At 46.0% G+C, this 15,443-nt stretch overlaps 1 protein-coding gene across 1 annotated transcript in view; it reads right to left on the reverse strand.

Annotated features, from left to right (window-relative positions):
- The window catches only part of ddah1 (dimethylarginine dimethylaminohydrolase 1), a 122,996-nt gene that overhangs the window by 17,925 nt on the left and 89,628 nt on the right, over positions 1–15,443 (reverse strand). The window contains exon 2 of the mRNA XM_067989820.1: positions 6,320–6,419. Within this exon, the coding sequence (XP_067845921.1) occupies positions 6,320–6,419 (100 nt within the window). The remainder of the gene's footprint in view (positions 1–6,319; positions 6,420–15,443) is intronic.

Consider the following 15,443-nt stretch of genomic DNA (forward strand, 5'->3'; position numbering starts at 1 on the left):
CAGGGCAAATATGTGAGGGCAAGGCTGGATGGCATCTATTTTAATGCAAGGAGTCTTGTGAATAAGGTGGATGAACTGAAGGTGTTGATAAACACATGGGAGTATGATATTGTTGCTGTCACAGAGACATGGTTGAGGGAGGGGCAAGACTGGCAGCTCAATATTCCGGGGTACAGAATCTTCAGGCGAGACAGAGGGGGAGGTATAAGAGGAGGGGGGGGGTCGCAATATTAATTAAAGAATCAATTACTGCCATAAGGAGGGATGATATATTAGCAGGTTCCTCTAATGAGGCCATATGGGTGGAGCTTAAAAACAAAAAGGGGGCAAGCACTTTGATGGGAGTGTACTATAGGCCCCCAAACAGTCAGGGGGAGATAGAGGAACAGATATGTAGGCAAATCTCAGAAAATTGTGCAAATAATAGGGTAATAATAGTGGGGGATTTCAACTTCCCCAATATTAACTGGGATACTCAAGAGTGTAAAAGGCTTAGAGGGTACAAAATTCTTAACGTGCATCCAGGAGAGCTTTTTGAGCCAGCATGTAGAAAGTCCTACAAGAGAGGGGGCGGTACTGGACCTAATTCTAGGGAATGTGGCCGGCCAAGTGGAAGAAGTGATAGTAGGTGAGCACTTTGGTGACAGTGACCATAATTCGGTGAGATTTAAGGTGGTCATGGAAAAGGACAGGGAGGGGCCGGAAATAAAGGTTCTAAATTGGGGGAAGGCCGATTTTAATAGGATAAGGCAGGATCTGGCCAAAATGGACTGGGATCAGCTGCTTGTAGGAAAATCCGCATCGGAGCAATGGGAGTCTTTCAGAAGGGAGATTGAGACCATACAATGGCAACATGTTCCCGTAAAGGTCAAGGGTGGTTCCAAGAACTCCAGGGAACCTTGGATGTCAGGGGATATACGAGAATGGATTAGGAAAAAAAGGAGGGCTTTTGGCAGATACAAAAGGCTAAAGACGGAGGAAGCCCTAGAGGAGTACAAAAAGTGCAGGGGGATACTTAAAAAAGAAATTAGGAGATCAAGGAGGGGCCATGAAATAACACTGGCGAGCAAAATAAAGGAAAATCCTAAGATGTTTTATAAGTATATTAAGGGTAAGAGGATGACTAGGGAAAAAATAGGGCCCATTAGGGACAAAAATGGCAATCTGTATGTGGAGCCGGCAGATGTAGGAGGGGTTCTAAATGAATTTTTTGCATCTGTTTTCACTATGGAGAAGGACGATGTTGACATAGAAATACGGCAGGGGGACTGTGATATACTCGAACATATTAACATCGAGCGGGAGGAGGTATTGGCGGTTTTAGCAGGCCTAAAAATGGATAAATCCCCAGGCCCGGACGAAATGTATCCCAGGCTACTGTGTGAGGCAAAGGAGGAGATTGCGGGGGCTCTGACACATATATTCAGAACCTCTCTGGCCACAGGGGATGTGCCAGAGGACTGGAGAACCGCTAATGTAATACCATTATTCAAGAAGGGGAGTAGGGAAAAACCGGGGAACTACAGGCCAGTGAGCCTAACATCAGTGGTAGGAAAATTATTGGAAAAAATTCTGAAGGACAAAATTAGTCTCTACTTGGAGAAGCAAGGATTAATCAGGGATAGTCAACATGGCTTTGTCAAGGGAAGATCATGTCTGACTAATTTGATTGAATTTTTTGAGGGGGTGACCAGGCGTGTGGATGAGGGTAACGCAGTGGATGTGGTATACATGGATTTCAGTAAGGCCTTCGATAAAGTCCCCCACAGGAGACTGGTCAAGAAGGTACGAGCCCATGGAATCCAGGGTGCCTTGGCACTTTGGATACAAAACTGGCTTAGTGGCAGAAGGCAGAGGGTGATGGTCGAAGGTTGTTTTTGTGACTGGAAGCCTGTGGCCAGTGGGGTACCACAGGGATCGGTGCTGGGTCCCTTGCTGTTTGTGGTCTACATTAATGACTTGGATATGAATGTAAAAGGTATGATCAGTAAGTTCGCTGATGATACAAAAATTGGTAGGGTGGTAAATAGCGAGGAGGATAGCCTCAGTCTGCAGGACGATATAGATGGGTTGGTCAGATGGGCGGAACAGTGGCAAATGGAATTTAACCCGGAAAAGTGCGAGGTGATGCACTTTGGAGGGACTAACAAGGCAAGGGAATACACAATGAATGGGAGGACCCTAGGCAAGACAGAGGGTCAGAGGGATCTTGGTGTGCAAGTTCACAGATCCCTGAAGGCGGCGGAACAGGTAGATAAGGTGGTAAAGAAGGCATATGGGATACTTGCCTTTATTAGCCGAGGCATAGAATATAAGAGCAAGGAGGTTATGATGGAGCTGTATAAAACACTGGTTAGGCCACAGCTGGAGTACTGTGTGCAGTTCTGGTCGCCACACTACAGGAAGGATGTGATCGCTTTGGAGAGGGTGCAGAGGAGATTCACCAGGATGTTACCAGGGCTGGAGCGCTTCAGCTATGAAGAGAGACTGGGAAGATTGGGTTTGTTTTCCTTGGAGCAGAGGAGGCTGAGGGGGGACATGATTGAGGTGTACAAAATTATGAGGGGCACAGATAGGATGGATACTAAGGAGCTTTTTCCCTTTGTTGAGGGTTCTATAACAAGGGGACATAGATTCAAGGTAAAAGGCGGGTGGTTTAGAGGGGATTTGAGAAAGAACTTTTTCACCCAGAGGGTGGTTGGAGTCTGGAACTCACTGCCTGAAAGGGTTGTGGAGGCAGGAACCCTTACAACATTCAAGAAGCATTTGGATGAGCACTTGAAATGCCATAGCATACAAGGCTACGGACCAAATGCTGGAATATGGGATTAGAGTAGACAGGGCTGATGGCCGGCGCGGACACGATGGGCCGAAGGGCCTCTATCCGTGCTGTATGACTCTATGACTCTATGACTCTAATTATCCACAGAATAAAATTACAGTTGGTAAAGTGGTTAAACAGCAACGAATGACAATAATGGGCTAAAAAAATTCCTCTTAATGAGAAATGGGAGATGTTCCTGTGTAATTAATGACCCGTTAATGAAATCACAGTCTCAAGAAACGCACGTTTCAAAGCTGTGCATACTCGTGAGTTCATTAGGGGTCATTAATTAATGAAAAACAAACCATTGGGGTTTATTTTCCGACTGACACTGTTGCCAAGACGACACTCAATGCATGTACTAAATTCTTTAGTGCACTTTTCTAATGCAGGAATCAACCTGTTGAAACAGATTCACACCTGCGTTTTATATATGATATACATTTTTAAAAAAGACACAGAACAATTCAGTCCACTAAGCACTGGTACAGGAATAGCGACAGTCAGAAAATGTACCTCCTTAATTCAACGAAGTTTTTGTTAGAGAAAATCTGGGCTCGAGAGAGACTTCAATGGACTGGTATCTGGAAGCATGATTCATTAATAACTTCATACCTGCATTATGGCTGCTAAGTTTTGTTATGTAACCAACACACCACAGTGTTTTATGAGATTATGACTCCACATCGGGCTTACATATAGGGCATAATTTTAGCTGGGAGCCGGGAACCCAGTGTGTCCGTAGATATTCGGGTGGGGAACCCAGAAGCTAAATGAGTGCGTCGCAATCTGTGATCGCAACTCAACTGAAGATATGATGTAGAGATGCCGGTGATGGACTGGGGTTGACAAATGTAAGGAATCTTACAACACCAGGTTATAGTCCAACAGTTTTATTTGAAAATCACAAGCTTTTGGAGGCTTTCTCCTTCGTCAGGTGAAGTGTGGGATTCCTTGAAGGTTACCGCATTTATAGTCAGAGAACCATGCCTGGTGATTACAGATAATCTTTCCAACTGCCCGTTGTCAAGGCAATCAAAGTGTTCAGACAGAGAGACATTACATACAGGAACACCGAATATACAAACGGCCAGAACAAAAAACAGAGAGAGAGAGAGAGAAACATCCGAAAGGAAGAGAAAGAGAGTTCCGCACCCATGAGGACGGCCTCAACCGGGATCTTGGGTTCATGTCACGCTACACGTAACCCCACCAGCGAAAAAAAGTTATCTGTTTCTAATACAACGGGTCATTCTCTCTCTTTCTCTTCCTTTCGGATGTTTCTCTCTCTCTCTGTCTTTTGTTCTGGCCGTTTGTATATTCGGTGTTCCTGTATGTAATGTCTCTCTGTCTGAACACTTTGATTGCCTTGACAACGGGCAGTTGGAAAGATTATCTGTTATCACCAGGCATTGTTCTCTGACTATAAATGCGGTAACCTTCAAGGAATCCCACACTTCACCTGATGAAGGAGAAAGCCTCCGAAAGCTTGTGATTTTCAAATAAAACTGTTGGACTATAACCTGGTGTTGTAAGATTCCTTACATTTGTCAACTGAAGATAAGTATTTGAGTTTCCGGGTCTCCCACACGTCAGGCGGCCAGATTGACGGGCTGGCTCCCCGTCGGGAGGGAAAAGAGCCACAAATCAGAGAGGGGGGAGAGAGGGAGCGATCGATCTTGGGGGGAGGGGAGGGGGGGGGGGGGGGGGGGGAGTGAAAATCGGCCCATCGCGGGGTCCGATCGTGCCAGGTGAGCTTGTTGGGCCTGGATGAAGCACTCCTGCTCCTCCTGGCCCACAGGCAGTGCAATAAAGGCCCTCAATCACCTCGTGGATCCAGCACCTTCCCGCCTGCTTTCACCTGACGTGAATCAGAAGCGATGGGAAATCCAAACAGGTACATTCACATTCGTTCTACTTTTGTAACACACAAAAAATTAAGTACCTCAACTATTTCAACGAGGTACATTGCCCCGTTAAGTGTCGGCCCGCCGGCTTTAAGTGGGAGCGAGACTTCTGGGCTTCTGTTGTGCGTGCGTCTGGGTCAAACCCAGAAGTGGGCGCACCGGAGCCGGGATGTGGTCCCGCTCCAAAAAGTTATTATTTTAACCTCCCACTCACCCCCAACGCCCTTGTTCTTGGGGGTTAAAATTGCCCTCATTGTGAGCACTCTTGCCTCTGAGTGAGAAGGTCGTGGCTTCGTGTTCCACTCCAGAGACTTGAGCACACAATCTGGGCCGACGCTTCAGTGCAGTACTGAGGGAGTGCTACGTTTTCGGAGGCGCCGTCTTTCTGATGAGATATTGACCCGAAATCCTTGTCTGCCTCTTTGTAAACGATCCCACGGCATTATTAGAAGGAAAGCAGGGGAGATGTCCCGGTTAACATTTAGCCCTTAAACCACACCTCTGAAACAGGCTATCTGGCCATTTATGTCATTTTCATGTTTATGAGACCTTGTTGTATATAAATTGGCTGCATTTGCCAATATAATAAATCAGGATACCAGAGGGGTGTGAAAAGTACCAAATTATTGCAAGCTCTTTCTTTTTAAAAGGGCAGCTGGCAAAGGGAAAACAATTAAATGTACTGAAAGCTCATAGCCGATTTCTGCACATTGTTTTATTGTACTGTTGTGTATGCTGGAAGACAGTATGTTTTGTGTTCCCACCTCTTCCTCCCCTCCATCCTAAACTGTTATTCCTGCACATTCATATTCTAAGTTGATATAGAGTCCAAAATGTTCAGAAAGGAAGAAAATATGAAGCATTAATAAATCACCTGATACTTAGCACAGTACAAATCTAATGTACAAACCATCTAGAAAGTCTAATATTTCATGTAATGTGGGTTAGAATGGTTTAGTCCTGTTTTCCATCCCCTGCCTGCGCTATACATTTTTGACATGCCTCATAGTTGTAGTGTTAAATATTTTAGCTACAACGGTGATCATTTTCAGAACTGCTCCATTCAATTACGTCCTTGGAACTCAAACTCTAGTTGTCAATTATCTTTTTGGGAGGTGAATTTGTGTTTCTCAAGGTGATGGGTCAATAGTTCAGGAGAATGGGCTACTTTCCACATTGGTCAATCCATAACAACCTTCCAGGGCCAGATGTAACACTGGAAATTACCAGGGAAGAGAAATTACCCTCCACACATCTAAACTCCCAATCTCGAGACTCAAAACAAATGCCATCAAAATTAATAGGATGTAGTGAAATGTAAACCGTTGCAGATAAGGAAGCATTTTAACATTTTTGAAAGAAAGAGCCTGCATTTATGCAGCACCTTATCGCATCTCTCGGAAATGCCCCAAAGCACTTCACATGCAATATCGTGCTCTGGAGTGTCACTGTTATGCAGACAATATAACCAGGGTCCCTTTACACACAAGTTCCATACAACTGACACTGTATTTTGTGACAGACAGGACATTAAGAGCATTCCATTTGTTCACTGCTTGACAGTAATCTGAATATATAAGACATGTACCTGTGAACAGGATATCACCACCATCGAGAGTTGCTGCCTCATCTGTCATTTCCACGACATTAAAATTAAGGTCTTCCAGAACTTTCTTCGTAGCTTCCACCTATTTTAAAAAAAAATGTGGGGTTCTCAAATCATATAGAATGTACAGCACAAAAACAGGCCATTCGGCCCAACTGGTCCATGCCAGTGTTTATGCTCCCCATGAGCATCCTCCCACTCTACTTCATCTCACCCTATCAGCATATCCTTCTATTCCTTTCTCCCTCATGTGTTTATTTATTTACCTTCCCCTTGAATGCATCTATACTATTCGCCTCAACTACTCCTTGTGGTAGCAAGCTCCACATTCTCATCACTCTCTGGGTAAAGAAGTGTCTCCTGAATTCCCTATTGGATTTATCAGTGACTATCTTACATTTATGGCCCTTAGATTTGGTCTCCCCCACAAGTGGAAACATCTTCTCTACCTCTACCCTAGTAGCACCACTACTGACCGAGCTGGCCGAGTCCTGAAGGACATAGCTGCGGCAGGTGGTGAGTGAACCAACACGAGGGAGAAACCTACTTGACCTTGTCCTCACCAATCTACCTGTCACAGATGCATCTGTCCATGACAGTATAGGTAGGAGTGACCACCGCACAGTCCTCGTGGAGATGAAGTCCCGTCTTCGCACTGAGGACACCATCCAATGTGTTGTGTGGCACTATCACCGTGCTCAATGGAATAGATTCAGAACAGATCTAGCAGCTCAAAACTGGGCATCCATGAGGTGCTGTGGGCCATCAGCAGCAGCAGAATTGTATTCCAGCACAATCTGTAACCTCATGGCCTGGCATATTCCTCACTCTACCATTACCAACAAGCCAGGGGATCAACCCTGGTTCAATGAGGAGTGTAGAAGAGCATGCCAGGAGCAGCACCAGGCGTACCTAAAAATGAGGTGCCAACCTGGTGAAGCTACAACTCAGGACTACATGCATGCTAAACAGCGGAAGCAACATGCTATAGACAGAGCTAAGCGATTCCACAACCAATGGATCAGATCAAAGCTCTGCAGTCCTGCCACATCCAGTCGTGAATGGTGGTGGACAATTAAACAACTAACGGGAGGAGGAGGCTCTGTAAACATCCCCATCCTCAATGATGGCGGAGTCCAGCACGTGAGTGCAAAAGACAAGGCTGAAGCGTTTGCAACCATCTTCAGCCAGAAGTGCCGAGTGGATGATCCATCTCGGCCTCCTCCCGATATCCCCACCATCACAGAAGCCAGTCTTCAGCCAATTCGATTCACTCGATGTGATATCAAGAAATGGCTGAGTGCGCTGGATACAGCAAAGGCTATGGGCCCCGACAACATCCCGGCTGGAGTGCTGAAGACTTGTGCTCCAGAACTAGCTGTGCCTCTAGGCAAACTGTTCCAGTACAGCGACAACACTGGCATCTACCCGACAATGTGGAAAATAGCTCAGGTATGTCCTATCCACAAAAAGCAGGACAAATCCAATCCGGCCAATTACCGCCCCATCAGTCTACTCTCAATCATCAGCAAAGTGATGGAAGGTGTCGTCGACAGTGCTATCAAGCGGCGCTTACTCACCAATAACCTGCTCACCGATGCTCAGTTTGGGTTCCGCCAGGACCACTCGGCTCCAGACCACATTACAGCCTTGGTCCAAACATGGACAAAAGAGCTGAATTCCAGAGGTGAGGTGAGATCAAGGCAGCAAGGCAGCATTTGACCAAGTGTGGCACCAAGGAACCCTGGTAAAATTGAAGTCAATGGGAATCAGGGGGAAAACTCTCCAGTGGCTGGAGTCATACCTAGCACTAAGGAAGATGGTAGTGGTTGTTGGAGGCCAATCATCTCAGCCCCAGGACATTGCTGCAGGAGTTCCTCAGAGCAGTGTCCTGAGCCCAACCATCTTCAGCTGCTTCATCAATGACCTTCCCTCCATCATAAGGTCAGAAATGGGGATGTTCGCTGGTGATTGCACAGTGTTCAGTTCCATTCGCAACCCCTCAGATACTGAAGCAGTCCGAGCCCGCATAAAGCAAGATCTGGACAACATCCAGGCTTGGGCTCATAAGTGGCAAGTAACATTCGCGCCAGACAAGTGCCAGGCAATGACCATCTCCAACAAGAGAGTCTAACCACCTCCCCTTGACATTCAACGGCATTACCATCGCCGAATCCCCCACCATCAACATTCTGTGGGTCACCACTGACCAGAAACTTAACTGGACCAGCCACATAAATACTGTGGCTACAAGAGCAGGTCAGAGGCTGGGACTCGCCTCCTGACTCCCCAAAGCCTTTCCACCATCTACAAGGCACAAGTCAGGAGTGTGATGGAATACTCTCCACTTGCCTGCATGAGTGCAGCTCCAACAACACTCAAGAAGCTCGACACCATCCAGGGCAAAGCAGCCCACTTGATTGGCACCCCATCCACCACCCTAAACATTCACTCCCTTCACCACCGGCGCACTGTGGCTGCAGTGTGTACCATCCACAGGATGCACTGCAGCAACTCGCCAAGGCTTCTTCGACAGCACCTCCCAAACCCACGACCTCTACCACCTAGAAGGACAAGGGCAGCAGGCACATGGGAACAACACCACCTGCATGTTCCCCACCAAGTCACACACCATCCCGACTTGGAAATATATCGCCGTTCCTTCATCGTCGATGGGTCAAAATCCTGGAACTCCCTTCCTAACAGCACTGTGGGAGAACCTTCACCACACGAACTGCAGCGGTTCAAGAAGGCGGCTCACCACCACCTTCTCAAGGGCAATTAGGGATGGGCAATAAATGCCGGCCTCGCCAGCGACGCCCACATCCCATGTACGAATTAAAAAATAAACCCTTTCATGATCTTAAAGACCTCTATCAGGTCACCTCTCAACCTTCTCTTTTCTCGAGAAAAAAGCCCCAGCCTGCTCAATACAAGCGTGTGTTGCCTGTAACACATTTAAGTTAACGGAAATGTTATTCATTCTCAGAACAATGTAACCACAACAAATAAGGTAGGGTAGTACCCCGCCCCCTTTCTTTTCCTGACCTAACTGAACCCCAGAGAGCAAGAAACAAATTGCTCCAACCTGTAAACTAGTATTGCTCTCAGCACAAGCACTTCAAGAACTGCGTCAATGTGCAGTCATAGGATCAAAGAAGCTCACAGCACAAAAGGAGGCCATTCGGCCCATCGTGCCTGTGCCGGCTCTTTGAAAGAGCTGTCCAATTAGTCCCACTTCCCTTGTCTTTTGCCCGTAGCCCTGCAATTTTCTGCCCTTCAAGTAATTATCCAATTCCCATTTGAAAGTTATTATTGAATCTGCTTCCACCGCCCTTTCAGATTCCAGATTATAACAACTACAATCAAACTGAAGAACGTCTTCAAAAATACTTCCGTGAGTGAAAATTCTTGAAAAAAAAATGTAATGATCAGTTTAAACAGACTCTACCGACACTAGTCTTTGCGAAGGTAGCTGATCTGGGGCAGGAATAGTGGCACTGCAGTTCATAAGAACACAAGAAATAGGAGCAGGCGATCTGGCCCCTCGAACCTGCTCCGCCATTCAATAAGATCATGGCTGATCTTCTACCTCAACACCATTTTCCTGCACTATCCCCCTACCCTTGATACCTTTAATATCTAGAAATCTATCGATCTCTGTTTTGAATGTACTCAATGACTGAGCCTCCACAGCCCACTGGGGTAGAGAATTCCAAAGATTCACCACCCTCTGAGTGAAGAAATTTCTCCTCATCTCAGTCCTAAATGGCCCACCTCTTATTCTGAGACTGTGAACCCCTGGTTCTAGACTCCCCAGCCAGGGGAAACATCCTCCCTGCATCTACCCTGTCGAGCCCTGTAAGAATTTTGTATGTTTCGATGAGATCACCTCTCATTCTTCTAAACTCTAGAGAATATAGCCCTAGTCTCTCCTCATACGACAATCCCGCCATCCCAGGAATCAGTCTGGTGAAGCTTCGTTGCACTACCTCTATGGCAAGTATATCCTTTCTTAGGTAAGGAGACCAAAATTGTACACAATACTCCAGGTGCGGTCTCACCAAGGCACTATACAATTGCAGTGAGACATCTTTACTCCTGTACTTAAATCCTCTTGTAATAAAGGCCAACATACCATTTGCCTTCCTAATTGCTTGCTGCACCTGCATGTTAACTTTCAGTGACTCATGTACAAGGACACCCAGGTCCCTTTGAACATCAACATTTCCCAATCTCTCACCATTTAAAAAAACACTCTGCAGTTCTGTTTTTCCTACCAAAATAGATAACTTCACATTTTTCCACATTATATTCCATCTGCCATGTTGTTGCCCACTCACTCAGCCTGTCTGTATCCCCTTGAAGCCTCTTTGCATCCTCCTCACAACTCACATTCCCACCTAGTTTTGTGTCATCAGCAAACTTGGAAACATTACATTTGGTCCCCTCATCCAAATCATTGATATAGATTTGGGGCCCAAGCACCGATCCCTGCGGTACCCCACTAGTCACAGTCTGCCAACCTGAAAAAGATCCGTTTATTCCTACTCTCTGCTTTCTGTCTGTTAACCAATTCTCAATCCATGCCAGTATATTACCCCCAATTCCATGTGCTCTAACTTTGCTCACCAACCTCCTGTGTGGGACCTTATCGAAAGCCTTCTGAAAATCCAATTACACCACATCCACTGGTTTCCCCTTATCAATTCTACTAGTTACATCCTCAAAGAACTCCAATAGGTTCACCTCAGGCCACTGGGTTAGAGAGGGGCAAATTGGCCAGGGATGCTGCTCTAGATCACTAGAAAATAACCCCTTCTGGATGTGCGCATCTGTAGACATCCGACGAGGACAAGCCTCAGGCTTGGATGGGGTGTTCCTGGCTGCTGACATTTGCTAGTCATCCTCACACATGGGCTAGGTACCAGAGAGTGCTTAGTGTTTGTGGAACCCTAATTCAACAAGGAGGCAAAGTCTTCAGAGGAAAAGGGAAGGGGAGAAAATTGGTGAAAATCTTTTTAAAAAATTAACAACCTTACCTTTGTGGCTGAAACATCGATGCTGGGACCACTGCTTTTTTGATATATATTAATGACTTGGACTTGGGTGTACAGGGCACAATTTCAAAATATGCAGATGACACAAAACTTGAACGGGTGGTGAACAGTGAGGAGGATAGTGATAGACTTCAAGAGGAAATGGGCAGACATGTGGCAGATGAAATTTAACGCAGAGAAGTGCGAAGTGATACGTTTCGGTAGGAAGAACGAGGAGAGGCAATGTAAACTAGATGGCAGAATTCTAAAACAGGTACAGGAACAGAGAGATCTGGGGGTATAAGGGCACAAATCGTTGAAGGTGGCAGAGCAGGTTGAGAAAGCGGTTAAGAAAGCATATGGGATCCTGGGCTTTATAAATAGAGGCATAGAGTACAAAGGTAAGGAAGTTATGATGAACCTTTATAAAACTCTGGTTCGGCCACAACTGGAGTATTGTGTCCAATTCTGGGCGCCGCACTTTAGGAAGGATGTGAAGGCCTTAGAGAGGGTGCAGAAGAGATTTACTACAATGATTCCAAAGATGAGGGACTTCCATTACGTGCATAGACTGGAGAAGCCGGGATTGTTCTCCTTAGAGCAAAGAAGGTTGAGAGGAGACTTGATTGAGGTATTCAAAATCATGAAGGGTCCGGACACCGTAGATAGAGAGAAATTGTTCCCATTGGTGGAAGGGTCAAGAACCAGAGGACGTAGATTTAAGGTGATTGGCAAAAGATCCAAAGATGACATGAAGAGAAACGTTTTTACACAGCGAGTGGTTGTGATCTGGAATGCACTGCCCGAGGGGGTGGTGGAGGCAGATTTAATCATGGCCTTCAAAAGGGAACTGTATAAGTACTTGAAAGGAAAAAATTTGCAAGGCTACGGGGAGAGGGCGGGGGAGCGAGACTAGCTTGATTGCTCTTGCAGAGAGCCGGCACGGACTCAGTGGGCCGAATGGCCTCTTTCTGCGCTGTAACCATTCTATGATTCCACTAATCCTTTCCATCTCACACCAATCAAGCGATATGGAGCAACGGTGAGTCAATGGAGTTGAGGTACAGATCAGCCATGATGGCGGAACAGGCTCGAGGGGCTGAATGGCCTACTCCTGTTCCTATGCTTCTATCTTCCAATCCAGGATTCAATTACACTTAAAGCAAGTAGCTTTTCAATTTATTTCGACAAAATTAAACCAAACAAACAGAAGCAAAGAAGAACTGCAATGATTTGTAAAACTTTTCAAGGACAGAGCAGTCCAGCTATGTTAGCTCACTTTCCAGGAAATCCTCAACTGTGTCATTGTCCAAAGCCACACTTGTCAGGTGCATGGTCCCCTTGGGTTACAGGCAGATTCAATCTCCCATTATCAGTGACGAGCTCTTTGCTGTTGTGCTGGTTACTCAGTAAATTCAGTGGTCTGTCCTCTACGTACAAAGATATCACATTCTTGGTTTACTTTACATCAATATAAAGGTTGTTCAGTTTGCCTCTGCCATCCCTGCTGAATTTGCTATCTATATCACTGCTCACTCTGCTTGAAAGCTGAATAAATTGGGTGTTATAGCAAGTCAACACGCATTGCTGCTTCCTGGACGGATCTCCTTGTAACGTGTCTGCCCTCATTGATTTCCGAGAAAGCTTCAGGCTTCAAGTATTGGTTCCCTCATGCATTCCTCTCCAAAAGAATACTCCTGTAATGGTTCATCTCAGGTAAAGCCAACAGGAGCCCAGATTGCAGCTACTGGCTTTAGGTTATCCGTGGTGGCCCAACCATTGTAATATTCGAGAGATCAGTATCGGTAGGAATAGTGAACGCTTCTATTTTATGAATTTTGTGTTTATCCGGGCAGTTAGTGCTGCAGAATGGAACATTTTCTATTTTGGATATCCAATATCTGCATCAAGCACTCCCAGGTTAGGTATAACACAGACAGATACAGAGCAAAGCTCCTGCTACACCTCCATAACCTCAGAAGAGTGCGTCACTACTGTGCCAGTGAGATCTGCTGATCTGTGATTAGCTGCTCTATGTGAGATCACCTCTTTAGTACCTGTTTGTACTCAATAATTGAGCTCATCCAAAACTCTGCTGCCTGTATCCTAACTCGCACCAAGTCCCGTTCACCCATCACCTCGGTGCTCGCTGACCTACATTGGCTCCCGGTCCGGGAACGCCTCGATTTTAGAAATTCTCATCCTTGTTTTCAAACCACTCCATGGCCTCGCCCCACCCTATTTCTGTAACCTCCTCCAGCCCTACAACCCTCCAAGATCTCTGCGTTCCTCCAATTCTGGCACCTTGCGCATCCCCGATTTTAATCGCTCCACCATTGGCGGCCGTGCCTTCAGACGCCTAGACCCCAAGCTCTAATCCTGACCCTCTCTACCTCTCCCTCCTCCATTAAGATGCTCCTTAAAACTACCTCTTTGACCAAGCTTTTGGTCACCTATCCTAATATCTCCTTATGTGGCTTGGTGTCACATATTGCCTGATAATTGCTCCTGTGAAGTACCTTGCAGGATGCACTGCAGCAACTCGCCAAGGCTTCTTCGACAGCACCTCCCAAACCCACGACCTCTACCACCCAGAACGACAAGAGCAGCAGGCACATGGGAACAACACCACCTGCACGTTCCCTTCCAAGCCACACACCATCCTGATTTGGAAATATATCGGCCGTTCCTTCATCGTCGCTGGGTCAAAATCCTGGAACTCCCTTCCTAACAGCACTGTGGGAGAACCTTCACCACACGGACTGCAGCGGTTCAAGAAGGCGGCTCACCGCCACCTTCTCAAGGGCAATTAGGGATGGGCAATAAATGCTGGCCCCGCCAGCGACGCCCACATCCCATGAACGAATTTTTAAAAATTAAAGGCGCTGTAATTTGAAACTGCAGTGTTGCTGGGCCTTTTACACTGCAGCCATGTATTCTGCACCCATAAGTGGAAGTTATTGATGTTTTGTGCTGTGGACCTCAAGTCTACTAGAAACCGAATTAAGACTTCCCAAACTCATTTCATGTAACACCATTACAACCAGCAGACAAAGGAGATCATCTTTCCACCAGTCTGGGCTGAATTTGAACCCAGGTCTCAAAAGGTAAAAGGGCTCGGATCTAATCCACTTCATCCTCCCGGTTAGCAAACCATACAGATAAAAACATTACCAGTAAAAAAAAAATCCCTCAAATCCCATTCTTCCATTGGCCACATAATCCAAAATGGCAGGTATCATAGTAGGTACAGCACAGGAGGAGGCAATTCGGCCCATCGTGCCTGTGCCGGCTCTTTGAAAGAGCAATTAGTCCCGCTCCCCTGCACTTTCCCCACAGCCCTGTAAATTTTTTCCCTTCAAGTATTTATCCAATTCCCTTTTGAAAGTTACTATTGAATCTGCTTCCACTTCCACTAGTGTCCATTGAGCAGCAAGCATTTATTTAAAAAAGATAACCTATCTATTGGAGTGTATATATTTTTTTGTTCCCCACATCGATATTGGGAGAGTACTTAGAGCAGAAAGTACTCCTTCTGGATTGTCTTCTTTTAAAACCACTTTAAAAGCCTCTCGTGCAGAACCTTAGTGTACAAGCGAGCTCTCCGTTCAGCTGTCCAAGCAGTTAAACTACAGTGAATGACCACGTTGCTAATACAGGGACTGGAGTAACTGAGATTGCTGCGAAGTTGGAGAAGCCTGAAAAGGATGTCACTAGTGCACCTCTGAGAGGGCATCCAAATTCGAGATAAGACGATGAAGTGATTAACGAGAGGAGGAAAGCTGGCATCCCATATGCAATTTTTTTTTTCCTGGGCATGTTTTAAGCCGAAGGCCCAGTGCAATGCAAATATTAACTCACGAGCAATGAATTTGTATTGCTTTCCTGCCCCGAGTGCTCTCATTAAATTCTTGGATCCAGGCCCATGAAATAAGGTTAATTAACTACAAACTGACAGCACATCCTGCTTCACCCCTTCCAGCCTGACCTCATTGTGTCAAATACTGTAGGGATAACTTGTATGGTGGCTGACATGGAACATAACCCAAAGATTATGACATTGCTCC

This window comes from Heptranchias perlo, chromosome 9, assembly GCF_035084215.1.
Source record: "Heptranchias perlo isolate sHepPer1 chromosome 9, sHepPer1.hap1, whole genome shotgun sequence".
In the NCBI taxonomy this organism is placed as follows: domain Eukaryota; kingdom Metazoa; phylum Chordata; class Chondrichthyes; order Hexanchiformes; family Hexanchidae; genus Heptranchias; species Heptranchias perlo.